At 41.0% G+C, this 26,320-nt stretch overlaps 2 protein-coding genes across 2 annotated transcripts in view; one reads left to right on the top strand and one right to left on the bottom strand.

The window, feature by feature from the left end:
- LOC138028822 (single-stranded DNA-binding protein 3-like) overlaps window positions 1-26,320 on the bottom strand; it is a 416,845-nt gene that overhangs the window by 335,889 nt on the left and 54,636 nt on the right. The window lies entirely within an intron of this gene.
- On the top strand, window positions 14,407-15,945 carry LOC138029908 (cysteine/serine-rich nuclear protein 1-like). The gene has a single exon (XM_068877758.1). It carries the CDS (start codon window positions 14,765-14,767, stop codon window positions 15,347-15,349), a length of 585 nt encoding a protein of 194 aa, XP_068733859.1. The 5' UTR covers window positions 14,407-14,764; the 3' UTR covers window positions 15,350-15,945.

Below are 26,320 nucleotides of genomic sequence, written 5' to 3' on the forward strand. Positions count from 1 at the left end.
ACAGGCAACCATGATTATCAGGACGCTGGGCAAACAGATTGACCCCAGAAGAGCCAGGAAGGGGATATGGGAAAAAGAAAGGAAGGGGGGAACCATCCAATGCACACTGCAGATTGGAAGGCAGAGCCATCAAATCCACGGAGTGGCCAGATCGGCTACCAAATTCAGCTTGCACCTGAACCCAGGCAGAAGGAGAAAGCTTAGAATCCTTCAAGGGAAAAACACGGGATGGGGTGTCCGCAGGATTATCAGCAAAAGAAATGTAAAAGAGATTAAGATGAATGTTATAAGTGAAGACAATCCCAAAAATCCGCTTAAAGACATCAGCAAGATCGCGCGATTTTGAGCCCTGGCGACGCCAGGACGCAATGAGAACTTTGCTATCGGTGGAAACGACCACCCAACTGTCACAAGAAGACGACGAAAAGGCATCTAAGGCATTTGCAAGGGCTAAGGTCTCCTTAACATTGATATGGAGATGGTGCTGATCTACAGGCCAGAAATTACGAATAAAAGCCGCAATAGTATCAGGACCAAAAACACAGCCCCATGCAAACGAAGACGCGTCTGTGCATAGCTTGACTTGACAATGGGCCTCTTGGCGCCAAGGAAGACAACCGGACCAAGCCTCGCGGAATAACCATTGCTGAAGCTCCTCCCTAAGTGGACCGGATATTGGAATAACCTTAGACGAACCATAACGCAGACCTTTCCCAATAACATTATACATCTCGTTGAGAAAAAGACGAGTTCCCGGAATTGCCAAAGAAAACGATATACACTTGCCCGATAAACGCTGAAGTGTCTTTACATCAGTAGCATCGGAGGCAAGAACAAGACGCAAAAGGGAAAGGAATTTCTGCTTTTTCTCCTCAATAAGCAAAAAGGATTGGCGAACAGAGTCAACCAAAAAGCCAAGGAAGGAGATAATCTGCCTTGGGATGAGGATTGATTTGCTGATACCAAGAAAATAACCCAAATTAATAAGAGTAAAACAGACCAGAAAAATAGCCGAATTGGCACGAGCTAAAGATTTGTCCAGGTGCGACGAGAGGGAGTCGTAGCCAGGGGCCGAAGGTATACGGAGGGAACGAAAATGATGAGGGGCAATGAGGCGGATAGTGGTAAACGTAGGCAGATGCTTTCCACCCAAAAGGAATGGTGTTACTGGTAAAATACAAGCCACCCCATTCAAAACCAAAAGACGGGCGGCTTTCTGGAGAGAGGAGGACATGATCATAACCCGACTTATCATCGCAAACAGACTGAAACGAAGAAGGGAAAACGTAGCGGGGAGCCCCGCAAGGGAGTCTAGCTTAAAAGGCACGTCCCTAGTCCATAGATTAAGAAATCGGTTATCATTACACAGACGGGGTTTAGAGGGTTCAATGGGACGTCACCCACCTTACCCCATAGGGAGATAGCCCCAGATGACAAACGGTCAACAACAGTTTCAGAAATGAACTGCGCAAAAGGTTTACATGAAATGGCGTTAGGGAAGATCCGACAAGGGGGTAAAACAGAATTAAAACCTTCCCCCTTATACTGTCCCTCAAAAGAATGAAAAAACTCTCGTACATCAACACAGTCTTGGATCCAGCGTAGAATGTTCGGCGTGAGCTTGAAAGGAGCAATCTTTGCGATGCTTTCCCACGCAGGAAAACAGGCATGGATGTTACCAGCAACAAAGGTATTAGGATCCCTGAAGGCAAGCATAGAGGCTTCCGCACGGGTATGGCCGCTAATAACATCTAGGACAAACTGAGGGGAAATGGGGAGGTTTTCTACTGCCATCCCCTGAGCCACCTCGAGAGGAGAGCCATCAAATCGAACCCAACGTATTGACGGTCTGGCCACATTTGTAGGGTTGAAATCGGCAGTAAATTCCCATGCTGGGGTGGCTGGAGAGATACCCTTAAAACGTTTGAAAGGGGGCTAAAAGAAAAGGAGATGGAAAAATTATAAGAGGAAGTGGCTCTGGGGATGACAGCTCTGGCCTCAAAAACTGAGAAAGGAGATTGATTCCCTTTCAAAACTGCCATCCAAGGAGGGAGAGGAAAAAATAACAAAAAAAGTCTGATAACAAAATGTACTTTAATGCCTAACACAAGCAAGCTAAAGTAATACAAGGCAAGCCAGGAAAACTACTGAATACTAGCGCGGCCACGCAGAGCCCTAGAATAAGGGGAAAAGCGACCCCTACCGGCACGCTGGATAGACATACGGCGAAAGCACCTAAACGAAGTGTGGCCTGGAATACCACAGAAATCGCATATAATAGCACTGGATCTGAGAGGCCTCCTGGAAGAGCGACCTGGAGGAAACTGAGAGCTAGTACGATCCCCACGAAGAGACTTATCTACTTTGGAGAAACGATCGAGCACCTGAGTGTACTCTTTCTCTGCAAAGAGGGCGAGGAAGTACGCTCGGAACTGTTTAGGATCCTTATCCAAATAGCCACGCATCGTCTGAAAAGCCATGGAGAGGAAGGAGGCCTTGGGATGACTATTCTGCTTTGCATCACTCGCCAAAGACTCAGCCATAGAAAGGGCGGTATATTTATCGAAATCCACCAAGTTCCGCAAGCCGTACGCGGAAAGGCGCTCCAACTGCACGTCAATGTCAGTACCTTTCTGCATACTCTCCAACTGCTCGATACGCTGGCGAAGGAGCCGCACAGGGTCAGGCTAGGAGACAAATAATTTAAATAAGTAACAGCAACTATAATAACATCGGCCCTGAGGTGAGAAATAATGCCAAAACCTTCTCATGCCGGGAAAACTCGAGCAAAGCATGCTACACGGAATAAAATTTACATAAATGTAACAACAACCATAATAACATCGGCCATGAAGTAATAGAAAATGACAAAATCTTACAACGCAAAACATGCTACACAGAATGAATTTCAATATATGTAGCAAAGGATAAGATCGGCCAAGCCAAAACCTTCTCATGCCGGGAAAACTCGAGCATAAACGTGCTACGCAAAATGAATTCTAATAAATGTAGCAACAAATAACATCGGCCATGAGGTAACAGAAAATGCCAAAACCTTCTAATACCGGGAAAAAACTCGAGCAGAACGTGCTACAGAATGAATTTTAATAAATGTAGCTTCGGATAACACCGGCCATGAGGTAACAAAATAGCCAAAACCTTCTCATGCCGGAAAAACTCGAGCAAAACGTGCTACGCAAAATGAATTTAATAATTTTAGCAGCAGATAACATCGACCATGAGGTAACAAAAAAAAAGCCAAAACCTTCTCATGCAGGGAAAACTATAATGAAATTTATAAATGTAGCAAAGACTAACATGGGCACGAGGGAGGACAAAATGCCAAAACCGACAGCTACGTGCGACCGAAAAGAGACGGAAAAGGAACAGATGAATGGACATTACATTACATCTTGCACCAGGCAGCCGCACCTGGGTCCACTACAATGTCTCTAACAACGTTGGCTTCAGGAGCGCGAGGAACTTGAGGTTGGGCCTCAGTAGCAGGTTCAACCATATTGAGGTCAAGAAGCTTCTATCGAAATGGTAATAAATTCATGAAGGCGATACCTCTTATACTCGCTTGAGTAAGACCGCTGTAAATAGTAAATATTATGGCAAGGGTAAAAATACTTGACAGGCCTCAGACTGTATTTCCCGCGCAATTTGACATAATTTACACGTCGTGTATGGGTCATGATAACCAAGCAACACACGTTTACAAAAGAAAAACAAAGCCTTGACAAAAAAAAAAAAGGGGGGGGGGGATGGTCCGCCCTTGTTGTTCTTCTTCTTTAATTCGAAATTTGTACTCTTTTCTAATTTTGGGAGCTGGTCATTTGTGGTTTCAAATGTTTCCGTGAGGAATGAATCAACGATGAAGTGATATATCATCGTTGATTCATTCCTCACGGGAACATTGGAACCCACAAATGACCAGTTCCTAACGTCAGTGGCGTCGCACCGGTATCGCGAGGTCACGGGTTCAAACCTCGTTGTAGTCCTGAACTTTTCGGGCTTCTTTACGCAATTGCAAAAATTGCGTTCATAACTGCGAGAATGATAGCTTCACTTGAAACCGTACATTACCTCTTATATGTTTCATGTTTTAATTTTATTATCGTAAATTCATGGTTTTTTTTTTAAATTAATGATGGATTAATTAATAAAGCTATTATTATTTCTGGGAATTGCCTAAGGGACACTACTCGTGCATGTCGTTGTCAGGTTTCATGATGTTGGTAGTAGTGGCCCCCGAGTTTGTACCATCAACAGCATGCAGCAACCATTTTGTATCAGCCTGCTAATGGTTTCTCTCAAGGTACAGCTGTACGTTTATACACCATATCTCTATGGGTTGCTGTTCAGGGATTGCCCCAAGCTGCTCTGTTCCCCTAATAGATGTCAAAGTCGCGAAGTGGGACCTAAATGTACCGATGTTTGCAGCTGCAATGGTGCTGAACATGATGGAAGCTGTGATAATGATGCCAATGATGATGACCGTGAGTCATCAGATGTTGATAATGTTGATGATGATCATGACGACAACGATGATGATGAAGAGGAGGAGGAGGAGGAGGAGGAGAAAGACGAGGGAGATGAATAGGATACCTTTTTATATTTGTCAGGGAGTTGTGATAAAATTGCTTTTTGCTGATTAGGACAATCTGTCGTCATAACCAATTGCTACAAGGCATTACGTGTTCCAGCCTCGTTTTCACGTTAGCGTGGTCACGGTATCCGTTCTATTACTGTTGCGTGTCAGATAGACCCCAATTAAAAGGATGACAATTTTTGCGGAAAATTCGCCACCATTGACGATGGTAACAAAGCAGTTGAAGGTCAAGCCTCGTTTCCATGTTGAACTCTAAGTGTCACACTTTTAACCTCCCGTAGAAGCCGTCGGTGGAAGTTACAAAATTGCCGACAACATTTCACATGTTCCTTTGGGCCCCCTTAACACATTTAGATAGGCGGCTTTCTTTCATCAGACAATTCCCACGGGATTACAGATGCTCCCATACTAATTTGCAAGATTTGTCGACTGGCTAGCTACCGCGTACTGAACTAATTTACATACATTTAGTAAATATTATGGCAAGGGTAAAAATACTTGACAGGCCTCAGACTGTATTTCCCGCGCAATTTGACATAATTTACACGTCGTGTATGGGTCATGATAACCAAGCGGAACTACTAAAAACGATCCGCCATATTGATAACATTTTTTAAACAACCTGAAGAAGACCAGTAAGACTGGTGGAAACGTTGGTTTTAAAGATATTTTAACCTCGGAAAATCCCGGAAACAATTCAAATTTTAATTTTTATAGAGATGAGAGTTAAAAGTTTCAGGAATACCAGTACAAAAATTTTTTATAGTTTTTAAGAGTCCTCCCCTTTTAGAACTATCAGGATATTATAAAACTCTGATAATTCCTGTTTCCACGGGAGAACACTTCCTTTTTTTTAATGATCACAATACAGTGAACCTTCTTTATCAGAGCTCGATAAAACAATGCATGTCTTTAAACTGCATTTGGTCCTAAATTTTGTTTTTGATTTTTCCTGTTTCTCATAGAACTAGTAAATCCACACGCTGAGTCCTTCATGGACACCATTTTAGGACAATTGGAATTGATTTTAATGCTCTTGTCTAAAAAGAATCGAATACAACCGTGATTCGCAAATGCTGACAACGAAACGGAATTTTAACTAAAATGGGTTGATTGCATTGTTCAGGGACGGACGGAGGCTTTTGTGATAGAGGGGGCCTCGAGATATAGTATTACAGTGGCAATATGGGTGCGATTGCGCTCATAATGACTGCGAACGGCGCACTTTTCTAGGGAGGTTTGGGACATTCTCCACATGGAAAATTTTTGACACTGACGTTCTCTGAGATGCCATCTAGTGTATTCTGAACGCTTAAATTGATCAAATGTCTGGATTCCATACTGAAGATGTAATGCTAAAATATTTAATAAAATACAGGTGTGATTGCGGTCAAAGAAGTAATTAATACTTTATGATGCTAGCAGGGGCCGAAGCAATCGCGGCGAGAGCACAACCTCCCGCCAAAGGCGGCAACATTGTTTCCCTGAAAAATTATCAATTCCAGTTTGTTTGAGACGGATATTTACTGCATGCATTCTGGGAGATTTGGTCATCTTCGACTAAAAATGTAGTCTTCGAACACAGGTTCTAAGACGATTTAGAACAACAATTTCAACAAAGAAAATGCGTCCCATGGACAGAACAATCATAAGAAAATTCATAACTACATGTGATTAATTGTCTTCTCGGGCTGCCAAAGAAACAATGACTTGCGTGGGCTTTCTTATTTCCGTAAAGTTAAGTAGATCACTTCCATGGACATGCAGTTGAAGTAAATTTCTACTTAAAGCAAGACTAAATCTCTAAGTTTAATTGTTACTTGCTGAGTTAAGACACATGTGCAGTTGCAGCCGCTGCATTGATTGCTTTAAAGGCCCACTTTCAACCAACAGGCAATGCGTGCCATGGAACAATTTTCATATATGAAAATCCCGTCAAAGCTCAAATTCACCCAATCAGATCGCTACAATAAGCAATGCGAATTTCCAAAAACAAAAACAACGGTTAAAAAGCCTGTCGGTTGAAGATGGGCCTTTAATATTTTCTTCGTTCACTTTGCTTTTTGACTAAAACTCAAGTAGACAGTTTGCAGAACCGAATAACCTGGATTCTGTAGCACAGTGCGGCTAAAAGCAAAATAGATCTAAAATTGCTTATATTGTAACTTGCGTAGAAAATTTCTTACAATCAGCAAGGCGATAAAATGTAACTACAGTTACTACTCACTTGGTTTACAAGTGTCAATGGGATCGTTCTTTTGGCAATTAATGCTCCTTTACAAAAGCTTACCTACACTGGTACAACTGTTTGTAAGACACACTGTAGAACAGACATTCGTATCCAGCCTACCTCGTCTTTTTGCGAAATTAAATGCGACGCCTGTAACCGGTTCGAAGCCAGTTTGTAAGGGCCGTTAACTCGAACGACGTTCGATTAATTTTCTTATTAACAATGTTTAGTAAAGACAATATATTTAAGTAAAAAAGCTCGAAGTAACATCCAACACACGCTTACACAAGAAAAACGAAGCCTTGACAAAAAAAAGGAGGGGGGGGGGGGGGGAGGGGTCCACCCTTGTTGTTCTTCTTTAATTCGAAATTTGTACTCATTTCTAATTTTGGTTGCTGGTCATTTGTGGGTTCCAATGTTTCCGTGAGGAATGAATCAACGATGAAATGATATATCATCGTTGATTCATTCCTCATGGGAACTTTGGAATCCATAAATGACCAGTTCCTAACGTCAGTGGCGTCGCACCGGTATCGCGAGGTCACGGGTTCAAACCCCGTTGAAGTCCTGAACTTTTCGGGCTTCTTTACGCAATTGCAAAATATGCTTTCGTAACTGCGACGATCATAGCTTCACTTGAAACAGTACATTACCTCTTATATTTTTCATGTTTTAATTTTATTATCGGAAATTCATAGTTTTTTTTAAATTTAACGATGGATTAATTAATAAAGCTATTATTATTTCTGGGAATTGCCTGAGGGACACTACTCGTGCATGTCGTTGTCAGGTTACATGATGTTGATAGTAGTGGCCACCGAGTTTGTACCATCAACAGCATGCAGCAACCATTTTGTATCAGCCTGCTAATGGTTTCTTTCAAGGTACAGCTGTACGTTTATACACCATATCTCTATGGGTTGCTGTACAGGGATTACCCCAAGCTGCTCTGTTCCCCTAATAGATGTCAAAGTCGCGAAATACAAGTGGGACCTAAATGTACCGATGTTTGCAGCTGCAATGGTGCTGAACATAATGGAAGCTGTGATAATGATGCCGATGATGATGACCATGAGTCATCTGATGTTGATAATGTTGATGATGATGAAGAGGAGGAGGAGGAGGAGGAAGACGAGGGAGATGAATAGGATACCTTTTTATATTTGTCAGGGAGTTGTGATAAAATTGCTTTTGGCTGATTGGGACAATCTGTCGTCATAACCAATTGCTACAAGGCATTACGTGTTCCAGCCTCGTTTTCACGTTAGCGTGGTCACGGTATCCGTTCTATTACTGTTGCGTGTCAGATAGACCCCAATTAAAGGATGACAATTCTTGTGGAAAATTCGCCACCATTGACGATGGTAACAAAGCAGTTGAAGGTCAAGCTTCGTTTCCATGTTGAACTCTGAGGGTAACACTTTTAACCTCCCGTAAAAGCCGTCGGTGCAAGTTACAAAATTGCCGACAACATTTCACATGTTCCTTAGGGAACACATTTAGAAAGGCGGCTTTCTCTCATCAGACAATTTCCACGAGATAATAGATGCTCCCATACTAATTCGCCAGATTTGCCAACAGGCTGGCCACCACGTACTGAACTAATTTACATACATTTGGCGAGTTGACAAGAATTTGCCAAAATCGCCACTCAGATTCGCCATCATGTGTCAAACAATCCTCACTACACCACTGCCGTCTCGTCCACTCGTCTACGGAATCGGGCGCAAATTTGCTACCTAATTGGCAGTGTAGGAAATGGTTAGGTGTAGGGGGTATCATCATTTGCATTGGCGGTCTGGTACGTTATCGGTCTGGAGTTTCTAAGAGATTCTGCCCCAATAAAAGTAATCATTAGCTGCTCGTCCGCTTTCTTAGCCGCTTTGATCATTATCTCATGCCCTTCAACAAAATGGGGTGCTAAAGGAGTTTTAAAAACCCAGTTGACTCCTTGATTGCCAGTCCTCTCGCGAATTTTTGACTCATTTAGTTTTGCCACGAGTTCTCTCTCTGTGGCAATGGAATTCATGTTATGATCACTAACCATTCCGTGCGATATTCCTCTTCAATACGCCACTCTTGCGAAGGCATTTAAGAGCAGCTAACTGTAAATATCGAGAATTCGCAGACAAATTAAAGTGAAATATCGGATTTCTTCATATTTTGTCGGGAGAAACCCTTTGGTGAACTATTATCGATGATATCAAGTAAGCTTCCTAAATGACTTAGTTTTTGAGAAATCTGGCAATTGAAAACATCAAATACCGAGATCGCAACAAAAATGACCATGAAATTTACTAGGAAATTTCAGCTGTTGCCTGCAGTTGCACTAAGCAAACGTTTATTGCACACGCTAAGAAAGGATTGAAGGTGTTGTTTCCGCTTCATAATTCCTCTTCTTGTTAGTCTAACCTGATGCCAGGTCAAAACATTGTTTGGCTTTGCATTTGAAGCTGAAGAAAAAAAATAACATAGTTTATATATATAACTCTGAATCGAATTCTCATCGAAAGATGAATGACAATCGATCTGCAGTCTCTAACTAAACGGAAGTTTTGTGAAAAGGAAGAAATTGATCACTTGCTAGGCAACCATAAGGTGCACGTGATCACCTTGTGTCGACTGAATGAACTACGGGAAAGAATGTTAATCGTTTGTCGTTTTCAGAGTAAAACAACGTACTTTTTAGCCAAGAAACTTCCGTCGTTGGTTTTTTAATTTTGTTGTAATATTTAACTGAATATTTAGATCTCATCTTTCGGGTCAGGAAGCCTTCTTTGTCGGGTTCCTGAGAAACGTATCTATTTTGACTTCAGGGTGAACTATTTACACAATCGAGAGGTTGAGTGGCCATGTAAATTGAAAATCTAAACAGGTATGAGATACAAAAACAGACTTGCGAATTATCGCAAATCACAATGCTGACAAGCACAAAAGCAGAAGAAATGGTTAAGTAAATATGAAGTTTGTCACTATCTGAATGTTTTTGGGTTAGAGCAAAAGGATATTTGTCACGCAAATGTAATTTCATGACACTCAAAATTCGCAAAAAGCGTTTGTTTCACGTAAACAATCTTCGCACTAGTAAGTCGTAGCAATAAATTGGATTAACACGAAGTTAAAGAAATATTGTTGGCTTCCCAAATAAATTTCATCTTACACTACAATGACAAAATCATTTGTCAGAGAAATAAAATTCCACATTCTCACCGCGATGCCCGCGAAATGTTTCTTCTTTCAAATACATTACATTAGCAAAATTATTATTTCTCTTGTTATATCTCGTCAAAGGACTTTTTCGCCAAATGGTAGATCTTGAACGATGTTTAGGCTGGTAATGAAAGTTAGAAAATAGTCTAGCTTTTTGCGATCGATTCTTGTTCTTGCGCCTCTTTCTCCTCTCAAGGGCATTTGAGTTCCACGGCCACACAGGAGCTGATGCAAATTCGCGTCAGAATAGCAATACCGGGTGAGGCAGTTGACAGTATCCAAGGCCTTGTTTCCCAGCTTTCTGCACCGTAATAAGCCTCCCCAATAGCTTAAAGAAGAGCTCTCCCTGACGATGTAATCGTTGGCTCTTTCCCCAGCCTATAGACCAAATGAATAAATGGCAGCCAAAAAAATATTCTTTTATTTTATGTGCTAATTAGTCTCACTAGCCTCGTTTGTATGGACAAAATACAAAAGAATTGTTGCTTGAGAGCGAGGCTAGTGAGTCTCATTAGCACATAAACAAAAGAATACATTTTTGGCCGCCATTTATGCATTCGGTCAATGAGCCTATTGTCTAGTGCTTTTGAGGATAAGAGTGCTTGCCTGATCTCGACGGCATTTTCAGGCGACACAATCTTCAGCAGCACTGCAAAAGCATCAGCAATGTGGCTAATGTAACGCTGCCTCGTGCGATTGTAGGCACTACACCAGTCAAGCCAATTGTTTTGTCGAAGGCTGCTGTAGTAAACTGGCATTTTGCACGACACACAAGATGGCGGGTTTCAACCACTTTATTACCAAGGCATCATGGGTAAAGCCGCACCCAAATACTAATATATTACACAGCTTTTTCCCACAAATGGGATAGAAACACAAAAGTACTGCGACATAAACAGGAATCTCAGCTACAAATTAAGTCGGTCCACTGGTTTCCTGATTCTAGACGATCACCTCAAAACAACTGGCGATGACATGCTTTCAGCCTCTTGGTCAAAACCAAGGGGGAAAGGGGGCAAATTGGACTACCTAAGAAGGCTGAAAGATAGAAGAAATGTGGCATAGGGGGTGGAAATGGTCAATGTGTCAACAATTTTGTCGCTAATTGTAGGTCCACAAACCTTTACCACCCTTCCCAGGATCCACTTCTTAATATTGCCATTAGCTTACGCGTTTCTTACTCGAACTGTGTCGTTTTCAGAAAATTGCCTCTCTCAATGATTTTTTAAATCCTTATATTCTTTCTTGCTTTCCTGTTTGGTCTCTATCGCTTGGGCGAATTTGAAATCAGAGAATAAGTTCATACTTACCAGCACAGGAATGAATTACTCTCATCTTGTTCTCAATATTGTCTTTTCAATAAACTTTAGCAGAACTCAAGTGGTTCCATACATAATTGTCACAGCTAGCCAGAGATGTACCAGCGAACTCCCTGGTTATTTATTCTTACTGCCTGTAGGGGTAGTGAAAATAAAAGATTTTCGCACTGTCCGCGTTTTAGTATTTCCGGTTACTGCTTAATTAAATTACTTTCTTCGCCTTCCAAGTCAGTCTGCAGAGAGATTCATTGCCTGACTAGTGAATTCCATGGTAAATTTCACGCAAAGAACCGATATCGCATGAATCACGAAGCAACGCGTGCGATATCGGCTTTTCAATCGAAATTTAATTTCGAATTCACCAGTTTGGCAATGAATTTCTTCTTAAATCGAATGAGCTTTAAAAGTAAACAAACACATCCTCAGCGAGCGAATGGAAAAGGAAAACAGCCATTTCAGAGTCAACTGTCAATAGCCAGCGAATAGGAATCTCGCTAAAATTAGAAACCGTCGGGGAACGCCAAAAAAGAGTGTTACTGATGTACTTTATTCCACTTTATCTCCGAAAACGAGATCATTCACATTTTGAGTTATTTTACTGAAACACGCCAGCTTGGCTTCGAACAAGAATCGGCAAAATACGACAATGCAAGCTAGAAATGATAAAATTCAAACAAGATCTGCTTCAATAAATTACCTGTAGGAGCCTCAAACAAACTTCTGAAAACACAAGCTAGTGATATTTCTCCTTAATTTTACGAGAACATAAGGGCAAAATTTTCTTGTCACTGTCGAGGCACATCGAAAAACAGTTGGGAAAACGACTAAAAGACTATTTCTTGGCTTGCATTTTAGAGCAAAACAAACAAACAAATCAACTATTTTTTTTATGTCTAAAAGAGTGCAGGTAATTGTTATTTAATTACAGTTGAGGATAAAAATTCGAGTTTCATTTCTGAACAAAGAAAAAAACGATTAAACCACTTTTTAAAAATACGCATCCAATTGAAATAACGCATCCGTAAAAATACCGAATGGTTTAGTGCCCAAGAAAAGAATTTGTGAAGTATTTTGAGCTATTACTGGTATTCTGTTTTGTCATTGTGGTTCTCTTTCTTTCTTCTTTCGTTTCTGTTTTAGTCATAGGTCCTCCAGGCATCATGCACTCTTCTAAAGATATGCCAAAAATTGCAATACAGAGTAAAATGCAGCTCTAAACAAATTAAAAATAAACACTCAGCCTTAAGTTTATATTCCCCCGATGCTTGACTTGAATAACTGCGTAGCCACCAGTGTGGACCACAGCTATGATGATAGTATGTCACAATGGATGAAAACCAGCGAAAAATGCAGAGAGAAAATATTTTCCAAACTGTTTTCAACCTGAAAACGAAAAGCGTTGCTTGTTAAGAGCTTTAGTTGAGGTAGTATGGCCGTGTAGCCGCGTTGAGCCACAGAAAGCCCGTTTACGTGAATTAAACTGGGTTGAGCCTACGATTGAAAACCAGTACCTGGTCAGCAGTCAATTTCAAAAAGTCAGCTAAACTCGATGATCTCTAAACTTGAAACCGCAATTTGGTCACATGATACTGGTCAGCGGTACCTTGTTTTGACAGCTGTCAATTGACCATAACATGGATGTCTTATATCAAAGATGTCTGCCAGAAACTAGCGTGATACTGGTCATATTGGCATATGCATATGTAGCAAAACAATCTTTTTTTCACGTAAAGTTATGTAATTTTCCGACGTTTCTCAAAACGCTCGAAGGTTTTTGACCCGATAAAACACGTGCTGCGAGTTTTTTGAACGGCTTCAAAAACATTCCACAAAGAGCGTGTCCCTCTAGACTCAAAACAATGGTTCAAATTGTGAGAGGTGAATATTAGCATACAAGAAAAACAAGCTATGCCTTATTAGTATTCTTTATATAGAGAATACTAACGAGGAGTGTTTTATCAGGTATAAAGCTCATCCACGTGACGTTTTATCGGTGTTTTGATAGGCTGTTAAGCTCATGAATTATTAACGAATTTTTGAACTATCTTTGCAAGTGTTTACATTTTATAGTTGTTAAGATACGTAGGTTTCTATGTGCAAAAGATGGGTTAATTGCAACGTACCGATTTGCTGCACCCAAATGTGCAAAAACTGCCATCTCGGTATTTGACGTTTTGCGAGATTTGTCAAAAACTTCAACTGATGTCATCGATAATAGTTAACCAAAAGGTTTCTCCTGATAAAATATCACGTGATAAGACGGCCATCTTGGTGCCAAAACAATAGAAAAATGTAGCATTCCGAAATGGCTTTGTTATTGTTCTTTTCACCAACATGGCCGCCTGTGAGGTCAAGTGCAATCAAAGAATAGACAGGTTTTATCGTAAAGAAAAGTGGAAAGTAAACTTTTGTTTAAAAAAAAAATTAAAAAAGTGCAATAATAATAATAATGATAATAATAATAATAATAATAATAATAATAAACATCTTGATGCTAACGACCGCCCATAAAATCCTCATACAACCGCCCGCGTTCGAGGCCCGGTTTTGACAAAATTAAGGATCTGCCCGCACTCGAATATAAACTGTGCCCGCGAAGCGCTAACGAACGCCCGCGTTTTAAAGTCCATATAAAAAAAACTCACCCCTACCCGGTGTACGAATGTCACACAAGTCCCTCAACATCACGCCACATTGATTACCCCTACCCCCACGATTTCATGCGAATAACGCAACCGAACATTTCCGATCTAGGTATAGATTGTGTGACTCTTATAGGAAAGTGTTATTTTGGATCCGTTTTTAACGTTCGATCGACACCGGAATGCGTGTCCCAATTTACTTAGCATCCCCACCCCTGTGGTTCAGTCGGGAATGACGCAATCATATTTATCGTTTGACATTTGTTGTGTTATACACAAAGATTGCATGACCTGTCGGTCAATGTATTGACGTGTAATTGACAGTGTATACGAATTTGCATATTATAAACCAATATTGACCTCTATTTTTTTTTTCCCATCTACAGATCAACGGCAGTTCAAGTTCACTCGCTGTGAAAATGTGTTTTACGGGTGAACGAAGGTCATCTTCGGTCACTCGTCTCGATTTCCTTCTGATGGATCGTATAGATTTTAGTTGGCTAACTGACGTACATAGAACAAAATTACGTGTCGTGCCTGTAAATTTAACAAAAGAGTCACCGGTCGTTTCGCTTTTACTTAGACGTGGTTAGAAAACACACACGATCGCAGCTACGTGAATCGATGTTTTGAAGTAGTTCAAAAATTCAATTACGCGTGAGTCCACACAAAGACTCAACACACGCAACCCGATGGATAGATCATCTTGTCTGTCTGATACTTTATCACATCGTGGTGATTAAAAAAAATGGGAAAACGAAAGCGTGGCATCGATAATGACTCTTCTCGTGGGGACGATTGTGAGCGAGTGAAAATCAAAAGAGTGAGTTTCGGAGAGGCTACCATTTATCATTTCCCTCGAAAACAAGGTTTCGTTGCAGTTCCTTTGACGGGAGGATCAACGCTAGGAATGGCGAGAAAACACAGTTGCATCGAGACGGTACAACTTGACCCGGGGAAGGCGAATGGGTCAAAAAGCAATCGGAAGCCGTTGGCGCTGATTTCGCAAAGTGCGAGAGAAAGTATTTTAAAAGCAGCCGGGGTTCGGCGAATCGTAAAACGAGAGGAACGCGATTGCAATGAAATCAGACAAAGTCGCGTAACGTGCGGCTGTGATTGTGGCGACATTTGCTCGCCAGAAACGTGCGAGTGCAGTTTGAGTGGAATCGATTGTCAAGTCGACTTTGACCGATTTCCATGTTCTTGTCAAACCAATGACTGTCACAATGACAATGGACGAAAAGAATATGATGTAAGCGCCATAAAAAAACATTACTCTGAGACATTTGTGAAAGTGTGTGGAAATATGCAAGATCGCGAGAACGCGATGTAATATTGCTCATTTTGGTTGTCACAATGACAATGCACGAAAAGAATATGATCTAAGCTCCATAAAAAAACATTACTCTGAGACATTTGTGAAAGTGTGTGGAAATATGCAAGATCGCGAGAACGCGATGTAATACTGCTCATTTTGGTTGTCACAATGACAATGCACGAAAAGAATATGATCTAAGCTCCATAAAAAAACATTACTCTGAGACATTTGTGAAAGTGTGTGGAAATATGCAAGACCGCGAGAACGTGATGTAATATTGCTCATTTTGGTTGTCACAATGACAATGGACGAAAAGAATATGATCTAAGCTCCATAAAAAAACATTACTCTGAGACATTTGTGAAAGTGTGTGGAAATATGTAAGACCGCGAGAACGCGATGTAATATTGCTCATTTCAACACTGGAGAACCGTGTCCTTTGAAGTTCAAAAGAATATAACGACCCCGTAAATATTTGATTGTCCGTGTGATAAAGGAATTTGCATGTTCGTGTCGAGGGAATGGACGCAACGGCAACAATGAAAAAAAAAAACAACGCGACTTAAGCTCCATTATAAATCATCACCCTTGTAAAGGTATTTTTGTAGCGAAAAAATGTGAGGGGCCACAAGAATTTTATCCAATGTAACATCGACCACTTCAACACCGGGGAATTATATCCTTTGAAGTTCAAAAGAATAATGAAAAAATGTAACGACCCACGAATCTTTGATTGTCCGTGTGATAAACGAGTAACCAGTACCTTTAAAGCTAACATGCAATTTTTTTGTCGATCAGTGTGATTCAAGTAAACCGGTCACCGACAGTCGCAGATAGGCAAACCCACGCAGACTTAGATGTGCTAAAGAATTTGTTGAGTTAAAACATCCCAAAAATGTCGTTCGTTAAGTCACGATCTAGGGCAAAACCCGATCACCAACAGTTACAGATAAGCGAACCCACGCAGACTTAGGTGTGCTAAAAAATGTGCATAGGTAAAACATCCCAAAAATGTCATTTGTTAAGTCACGATCCAGTATAGCCGATGACTCGTATTCTGACCAAAGCGAAAAAAATGCGTCGGAGTAAAAACTATAGATTTGGGTCGCAGTTTTACAACTAAATCACCTATAAATGTTAGTAGACTCTCGTGTACGATGTATAATATTAAAAGCGACCATAGCCTCTTACAGGGAACCATGTCTGTTCAAGACCGGTGTTCTATCTGCCTAAAAACAGAATGGGGCTTACCAGTCTCAAATTTAACGGGATTACCGGTTCACGAAAATTGTGCAGTCATGTCACAAAGAGAAGAAGCGGCACCGTTGGACAAAGTTGCCGTCGTATTAGATCTCGAATCTTTTTTTGTCGATGGGAAACACAAGCCTCGGGAACTTGGCTGGGTCGACCACAGAGGGGTTTCTGGAAACGTGAAATTTAAAATGCCCTGTAAGTTTGACGAGTTATCCGATAAGGACAAACGAACTGCTTCGTTTGTGATTAGAAAGGTCACCGGGCTCCCTTTCGAGAACAACCCAGTGGAACGAGCCCTCGACGGAGACGAGCTTGACACAGTAATACTCGCTTTATGGCAAAATTCAAAGACACAACGGAAAAATCTAATAGCTTACAAGGGCGGTCACATTGAGAAAGATTTGTTGCGACGTTTGAACATTCCTTCTATAGACATAGGAGAACACGGGTGCCCTAAATATGTCGATATGCTAAAAGCGGGTCACCAGCCAAAACGGAATTGCGGACAACATTCAGTAGGAAATCATTTTCACTGCGCGACAGAGGAATGTTATGCTTTTTTCAAGTGGATAAAACAGCGACTAGAGGAGCGTAAACACAAGAGTAGATTAAAAAAACGAACTACGTAAACAATTAAAAGTACTCATCTGTATGTTTCGTTGCCTATTTATTAAACGTACACGATTATTACACGACAGAGTTCAGTCTACTCTAAACTCTTTCTGTTTTATGTCTTCTGTCTAATGTGTTCAAATTCGACTCGAATCAACATTCTATCCTCTTTCACTGCGCGACAGAGGAATGTCATGCTTTTTTCAAGTGGATAAAACAGCGACTAGAAGAGCGTAAACACGAGAGTAGATTAAAAAAACGAACTACGTAAACAATTAAAAGTACTCATCTGTATGTTTCGTTGCCTATTTATTAAACGTACACGATTATTACACGACAGTAAAAAATCTATTATCTGAACTCTTTCTGTTTTATATCTTCTGTCTACTGTGTTCAAATTCGACTCGAATCAACATTCTATCCTCTTTCACTGCGCGACAGAGGAATGTCATGCTTTTTTCAAGTGGATAAAACAGCGACTAGAGGAGCGTAAACACAAGAGTAGATTAAAAAAACGAACTACGTAAACAATTAAAAGTACTCATCTGTATGTTTCGTTGCCTATTTATTAAACGTACACGATTATTACACGACAGTAAAAAATCTATTATCTGAACTCTTTCTGTTTTATGTCTTCTGTCTAATGTATTCAAATTCGGCTCGAATCAACATTCTATCGTCTTTAACATATCTTGCATCAGATAAAACTGTTATTGGCACAAAGTCAACGAATCCGTAGCCTTTATGGTTTCTTTCGACGGTCGGTCTGCGGAATGCTAGAAGATCTTCATCGCGGACTCGGAACGTCTCGGTGATGTGTTGGGGAGCACTTAACTGTGACGATTGATCTAGAAGGGTTAGGCTGACGTTTCCCTTGAATGGCCATTGTAGTCTGTGATCGAAACTTCCTGACATTGCGTGAACGAATAAAGCAACATGTTTCCCCTTTCCCGAGTCTACTCCATTCAAATTAATCCTCAGGCAAAATTTGTAACCATTTTCAAGAGCCGTATAAAAGCTAGGAGAATGTAAAACCGGAGTTAAACCCCTTATCGCTTCTCGTCGAAGCCGGCCCACATCGTAAAGTTCCCACATGTAAAAATATTTACAAACGTGCGGACTAGTGTCCGAAGCTCGGACACTGCCCCAAAGGTCCGATATGTTCCGTTTTATGTCGGACATTTCATTATTTCGGGCCTGTTCCGACGTTCGAAAAGCTTTGATCATGTCAGACAAGTGAGCAATCATCACAGTGTGAACATGTTCATTAACGTCTACCCTAAGGCCAGCAAACTCACAGCCAACCACATTAAACGGACACTTGATTTGAATAGCAGGACATTCATGTTCAAAATGTTCGTCCACTTTACATCTCGGTATATTACCTTGACCGCAATTCACACATTTAGTGGGATATTGTGCACATTCCTCGTCGTAGTGGACTTGCAAATACTTCCACTTTACTTTTATCGCGCAAAATCTGCAAGCTGTTATCCTTTCGATGCAATGTTCTGTTGCGTGGATTGAGATCTCTCTTTTTGCTATGTTCATTCCACAATCATTCGGACAATCTCTAAGAACAAATTCACACTCCGACAGATGAGTTTCTAGTTCACCGAGGCGACCTTTCCACGTACAGCCTGTCGTTGTCTTGTAGCGACAGAAGACTTGGCGATCCATCATCATTTTGTTGACAAAATTATCAACATGTAGTTGCGATTTTTTCATGGGCTGTTGATCGTTAGGACAAAACGACCCAGATGTATCCAAAGAACGCGTTATACAATTGCGGCAAAATCGGTGACCACATGGAGTTTGCACGGCATTTCTTAAACCAAACAAACAGATCGAGCATTCATAATTGCGCTCTAATGGTGGATCGAAATTCTCGTCATATCCTTCGCTACTGTCATCGATGACAGGACCCATTGTTTTGGCAAGGTCTCAAAACTCGTATTTTGTACCTACATATAGCAGAGAGCGGTCGTCGCCACGTTTCGATTTTCGTCTGACACTGTTTCCTTTGATTTAACAACATTTGAACGATGTTATTTAAAAACTATTTATGTCAATTTAACCAGATCACTTTCGATAGCCCTCTTGGGTTATGTTTTTCGTTTCGAGACCATCGCATCCATAACGTTAGAAAGAGTCAACATTAAACGAGTGTTGTTTTAATAGTTTATTTTCATTTTGCGATTTTCGTTTTCAAAATCTCTGTCCCAAGAGAAAAATAGAGCGTTTTCTCGAGGCGAGTTCCAACGAATCTTTAATTTTTTCCTCTGCGTGTCTCTGTTAGTTATCTTACAAACATATTGGTCAAAAAAGTTAACCGGTGATTCCACAGAGTACACTTAAAATTATTCATAAAAGTCAACCATGGTTCGTAGCATACTCTTAGCTTTTTTGCAGAGGTAATTATTAAAGTTGTATAACGTTAACCAAAAAGACATGCGTCGAAAACAAAACATTGTCGTGTCGTCATTCGTTAACATGGTACATTCGTAAAACGACCAATTTGGGATCCTACGTTTTTGGGGGCGAAAAAAAGCTATTGCGTTCGAGAACAGACGTTACTCGTGATGTCATGGTTATTACATCATATTCTTTTCGGGTTCTGAGACGTTTTGGGGGGGTCTTTTGTTTAGGCTACGTTTTGCGTAATCCATAGAGTTATGGAATGCGGCGGGGTATTGGAATGTCACGGGGGTTGGAATGTAAGGGGTGTTGGAATTTGTGGGCTTAGCAAAAGTATTTTTTTAAAAAGATATTGCGTTCGAGAACAGGCATTACTCGTGATGTCATGGTTATTACATCATATTCTTTTCGGGTTCTGAGACGTTTTGGGGGGGTCTTTTGTTTAGGCTACGTTTTGCGTAATCCATAGAGTTATGGAATGCGGCGGGGTATTGGAATGTCACCGGGTTCGGAATGTAAGGGGTGTTGGAATTTGTGGGCTTAGCAAAAGTATTTTTTTAAAAAGATATTGCGTTCGAGAACAGGCATTACTCGTGATGTCATGGTTATTACATCATATTCTTTTCGGGTTCTGAGACGTTTTGGGGGGGTCTTTTGTTTAGGCTACGTTTTGCGTAATCCATAGAGTTATGGAATGCGGCGGGGTATTGGAATGTCATGGGGGTTGGAATGTAAGGGGTGTTGGAATTTGTGGGCTTAGCAAAAGTATTTTTTTTAAAAAGATATTGCGTTCGAGAACAGGCATTACTCGTGATGTCATGGTTATTACATCATATTCTTTTCGGGTTCTGAGACGTTTTGGGGGGGTCTTTTGTTTAGGCTACGTTTTGCGTAATCCATAGAGTTATGGAATGCGGCGGGGTATTGGAATGTCATGGGGGTTGGAATGTAAGGGGTGTTGGAATTTGTGGGCTTAGCAAAAGTATTTTTTTTAAAAAGATATTGCGTTCGAGAACAGGCATTACTCGTGATGTCATGGTTATTACATCATATTCTTTTCGGGTTCTGAGACGTTTTTTTTTTTTTGGGGGGGGGTCTTTTGTTTAGGCTACGTTTTGCGTAATCCATAGGGTTATGGAATGCGGCGGGGTATTGGAATGTCGTGGGGGTTGGAATGTAAGGGGTGTTGGAATTTGTGGGCTTAGCAAAAGTATTTTTTGAAGATAGGCTACGTTTCGCATTGGAAACACAAATATTCTTCGTGGTATTATCCGCGTCAAAGAGCAAAGGTATCCATGACGTAACATGCCTCATCGCATACGACATAGTACGAGGGCCAATTTTGGCTCCGTCATGGCTTGCTTTAGTAGTCCGGGTTTAGCTATGACATACAAAACTCAGCCATCAACGATTTCGTGTTTGCACATATGACGTATACTCGTGATTCTACGCGTAATCGAGGCCCGAGGTCATTCATTTGGCTATAAAAACGGATCGCTGTTGGACTAGAATCACAACACCGAGGAAGCTACAACCGAGAAGAACTCAAGAGAACTCAAGAGAACTCAAGAGAACCCAAGAGAACCCAAGAGATGGCCCTTTCTAAGGAGAAACAAGAAGACTTTCCACCGCAGGTAGCGGAAAACTGTGCGTGTTTGGCGATGCGATGTCGCGACGCCGACCAGATGTCGGATTTATTTAGAGTATTTTTTCTGCACAGAATCGAGAGTATTACGAAGCGAGTGAAATTGTTGGTGAAGTGCCTGTGCGAGTATCACTCTACCTCTTCGTTTATATACTATATCTTCACCAGATTGACGACTCCCGATGCTTTGGATAAGAACCTAATATTGAAGTTCATGCTTGCCCTGGGAGGCTCGAGTGTGAATCTTTCGGCGTTCAATTTGAACATCGCAAGTTCGTCCGAATTATCTTTTTTTAAAAACTGTACGTTGCCAGCAAACGTTCCAGAATTTGCAAGCGAATCCGCGTTGTCGAGACCGTGTAAAGTCGTGCTGAAAGAATCACAATCAGAAAAGATCTACGCCTCTTGGGAAAAGACCATGCTGAAGCTACACGAATCTTTGAACGTCCAAGTTTTAACAGACCAGGCATTGATGAGAGCAATGCTGGCTTGTAAGATGTTGATTCTTCTTGAAGTGAAAAACGGCAGTAAAGCATTTAAAATCAACGAGAGAGGAAGGTTGTTGTTAGATAAAGTCCTTCCTTGTAAACTTGACACTACGAAAACCTGGCCAGCAAGTGCTATGTGTTTGTATCCATTCTTTGAATGGATACAACGTAACGATGTAGTTGAGACAGCCGTGGACGAATTTATATCCAAAAACCAAACGACTGCTCAAAACTTTGGATATCGTTTGGAGGGAGTGAAGATTAATTCGCCCGAAAGTATAATAATCACGATGGTGTCTCTAAAGACGCACGATGTGAACAATTATCGATGCCGTTACGACCACGAACGGTGCGGATTTGTATTACCCGTGGGCCGTGGTGGAGTGTTAGTCGGAACGCCGGTGCTGATGAAATTATTGATGTTATGTTCGATGGCCTATGTGTATGTCCATCACAGCAACAGCGGCAATTTAGATCGAGATTCGTTGATCGCTTGTATGCTATATCATCTGAAACTGATGAGCACCCCGTTGGGGTTGAAGAAAGTGCCTTTACGGAGAATCGACAACCTGTTGGACGAACATTTATCCACAGCGAGAACCATGGACATAACCACCGTCGTTGTACCTTTAGCCGCATCTGATTATCGCACGCCGGAGGGGACTCACAAGAACAGGAAAAAAAAATTGGCGTGCAAGGTCGCGAAACCCACCGAGAAACAAAACATTAAGTCCTTTGTGAGGACTTGTCAAAATTGTGAAGACAAATTTAAGAAAACAAGATGCGGCACCAGTTTTACTGAAACGCGCGATGCTGTGGTCGAGAAACTACTGAAAAAAGGGGCTAAAGATTTAAAACTTTGTGTAAACGATATTCCCGTGGACATGGGAGCGAGGCAAAATTCAGTCCAGAATGAACTAGAGGAATGTCCCCCAGCAGTAGGAGACAAAAGAAAACTGTTTGCGATGTACAGCGATGACGAAGATGACGATTCGCTTGCAATAGGTCCGGCTTTTTCACAAAAGAAAATACCAATCACAACTGGTAAAACTATTTCAAAAGACCTGATGGTGGTCAAAAGGCGCAAACCAAACAGCGAGTACGCCAATGAAAGTGGCAGTGAAGACGAAGAAAGCGACAGCGATGATGCTAACTCTTCCGAAGAACAATGCAGCGGCACTGACAGTAATTGTGATAGCGATGCAGAACAAGTTCCGCCTGTAACGCGATCTCAAAAAAAGTCATCACCTCTTAACTCGCCATTGAGGTCACCACGGATGCAAATTTCCCCACCGCGGACACTACCAAATTATTCTGAGTCCACAGAAAGCATGGCGACTGGCTCGAACGAACGATACCCAGCCTGGCCAAGCGATCGCGTTCAGTCACCGCCTTATGATGACGAAATTTCGGTGATAGAGACTGGAACTGCGCCACGCCCGATGTATACAAAGGAACAGGGTGCTGTGATGGAGATCCAAACCGAGTCACTCCCGATGCATACAGATGAGGAACGCATTGCGGTTTCATCTATCGAATTACCGCTACAGGAGAACTTTATGCCGGATGATGTCGACTGTTTATTCAATGGAAGCCCGTATCATCCAGACGAAGAGAAAAGTCCCGATCGATTCATAAACGAAATTGTAGCTGAGAATTTCGAAGGGCCACTCGGCATGGTTGAATCGGAACAAATTACAAACGGTACGGTAGTCATGGACAAAGGAAGAACAAAGATTTTGGCAGCCTCTTTTGACAGCGCTATGCGTGGAGTTTGCATGACTGAGATCTTAAGGGACATAGCAGAACTGGAAGATGTGGTTCCAGAAACCAAACTCCGCCATACGGCAAATGGAGAAGTTGTTTATGATGTGGATGGAGAAAATAAGTTGTTGTATTGCTTGGACACATATCCCCAAAAATGGACAACTTTAAAGAATTCCCAAAAAGTCGCCCGTTTGATCTTTATGTGTGGGGCGTTAAAAGGATTGGACGATACCAGTTGGAAACAATTCCGAATAGACGGCCAGCAATGTTTGACTTGGCATCCACCCGTGGGCGATCACATGTGCAGACCGCTTCCTCATCCCTTAGACGTAATAAAGTCTTCGGACATGAAGCTTAAAATGATCGAATTGATAAGATCCGACGGCGAATTTGCGACTTGGTTAAAAAAGGTCACTGAACGCAGAATGGAAATCGACGAAAAAGTAAAGATATTGACCAGAAACTTACAAGACGAAAGAAATGCGATTGATCTAGATTTTCTGGGGCGTTTCTTAAACCAACTCACCGAGACATTGCCCTGGTTGATTTAGTTGCGTTACAGCCTCGAATAAAAAGAACAAACTCATACTATAAAGGAACAGACTTAAAGGACAGTGGCGAAGCCATTTTGTGCTCAGTTTGAGAGAAATATCTTGATATATGCCTTACAAGAACTCGACTCTGGTTAGGGCAACAAAGTTAAGGTAACAATAACGCATAATAATATATTGTTTACATTCGTTACTTAAGCACATGGGGTGTTTTTTGTTTGCGTGATTTCATGACAATCGTGTCGGTGATTGTCTTTTGTTTTTATTATCTTTTAGCTTAACCAAAGCTCATCCATTTTTATGTTGTTGTTTCATAATCGAATGAAATGCTGCACAATTTGAGCCCGAGTCACTTTGGTGGGAAGAATACCCACAGCTTTCTTAGGCGATTTATTTTTTCCACAAAAAAATTTTGGTTCCTAACGACTACTTGAACAGTCGTATATCACAGAATCCGTATCCATGTAGTGGTTTTTGCAGTTTATACATCATTTCATTGATCTTGCTACCTTTGTGGTGTGTTTTGTTTGTGGGCATGCAACGTCCTCGACAAATCCACTGACAAAGACATGCAACATTTCATGGCTCGAAGAGCTCTTCGTATTTAATCTTTGGTGTCTTTCTGAAAACATTGTCTTTTCAAGTCAATCCGTTTCCATCCTCTTTTCTGATCGTGTATTTCAATGGTAATTGGCAACAAATTTGGTCCGGTTCTTTACAGAGATCAACATAAAAGGCCGGATGTAATTACGAAAGCCTTGTTCCGTTGTACAAAAACAATTAGCTTTTTTGACCTCTCCGGTCACGGTACATAACAGTTTTTTCTCAAAAATATAAACACGTTAGAGCCGCATGCGCACTAGAATCACAAGGTTGCTGTATTACTGCACAACTTCAGTTTCTTCATAAATCAGGTATGCCTACAAACAAAAACAATGATAAAACCAGTTTTTGCGCTCTGTCGGTTCGATGCCGTTTTACAACATCAGGGTTTCTCTATGGTTGTATTTCGATCCATGATTATCTTCGTGGGTGGTTCAAATAGTGAGTTTTGTCTTTGGTTGTCTCTTGGTCGAGTGACTAACCGTTCTCAGTCTTCAGTAGAACTATCGACCATGATATTCCATAACAAAAAAAAATTCCACGACTTTTTGTCGGTCTTAAACCGACTCGAGAAGCTTGTGACATCCCCGGCATTTTTTCCAATACAAAGAAAATTCCATGACATTTTGGGTTTTTTTACGATCCGTACAAATCTTGTAAAGTCTACAATCGAGGGTAGAGTTTAACGTCTTGTTGTAAAAAAAACCGTACAGCATACCTCCCATTATTAAAATGCTACTACAAGGTTAAAATACAAGAAAAGGCATTAAGTCTAAAGAAAAGGCAGTGAAGCTAAACATTTTCAAGAATGACCTTTTTTATTCAGTCTACACAACTAGCTGCACGACAACGTGTATCATTGTAGCTTGGAAAAAAAAGCAACTTTTGGATTTGATTTAAGTTAATTTCAAAAAATATCAATATCATTATTTTACCACGGCATGCACATGTTTGTTTACACAAGTTGACGACCCACATCGTTTTACATCAGATGTTAATTGTTACAGTGTATACGTAGAAAAAGAATGTAAGCTTGTAACATTAGCTCTAGAATGATTATTGGAAATACAATAGATAGGGTTGTATTTTTTGAATGAATTGTAAATAAAATGATTTGTGACACCGAAAAGTTTGTCTGTATTTGTTACGATCCGATAGCCAATATTAAGGCCGATTTACACGGTACGACTTTGTCGGATGCGACAAGCTCGCGACAGACCTACGACACGACTTGCGACTGTCACGCTACGATATTTTTTCTGGCGTGGGTCTATCGTAAGCCGCTGTCACATACGACAAAGTCGTACCGTGTAAATCGGCCCCTATGCACGGTTCGACATTGTGAACGGGTCTCTGCAGTCGCCCAGAACTTCAAATGTACATTCATTGCAATCAAATGGACCCATTCTGTACCCGTCAGGTATTTTTTTTGTGCTTAGTCGCAAAGACGTTCGCGACCAAGACCACGCTTTTCGGATAAAGTGTAATTTTGAACCACGTAACCCCATGACGAACTGAAACCCAAAAAAAAAATTATTTGTAATCTCTCTCTCTCTCTCTCTCTCTCTCTCTCTCTCTCTGTGTTTAATGTGTTCGGAACATCTCAATGAGACATATGTCATCGATGACAAGTTTTGTATCCGAAAAA

The sequence above is a fragment of the Montipora capricornis genome, chromosome 13 (genome assembly GCF_036669925.1).
Source record: "Montipora capricornis isolate CH-2021 chromosome 13, ASM3666992v2, whole genome shotgun sequence".
In the NCBI taxonomy this organism is placed as follows: Eukaryota; Metazoa; Cnidaria; class Anthozoa; order Scleractinia; family Acroporidae; genus Montipora; species Montipora capricornis.

Bases quoted from the DNA above. Each gene is read 5' to 3' on its own strand.
- LOC138029908 (XM_068877758.1), top strand. From the start codon at position 14,765: ATGGGAAAACGAAAGCGTGGCATCGATAATGACTCTTCTCGTGGGGAC.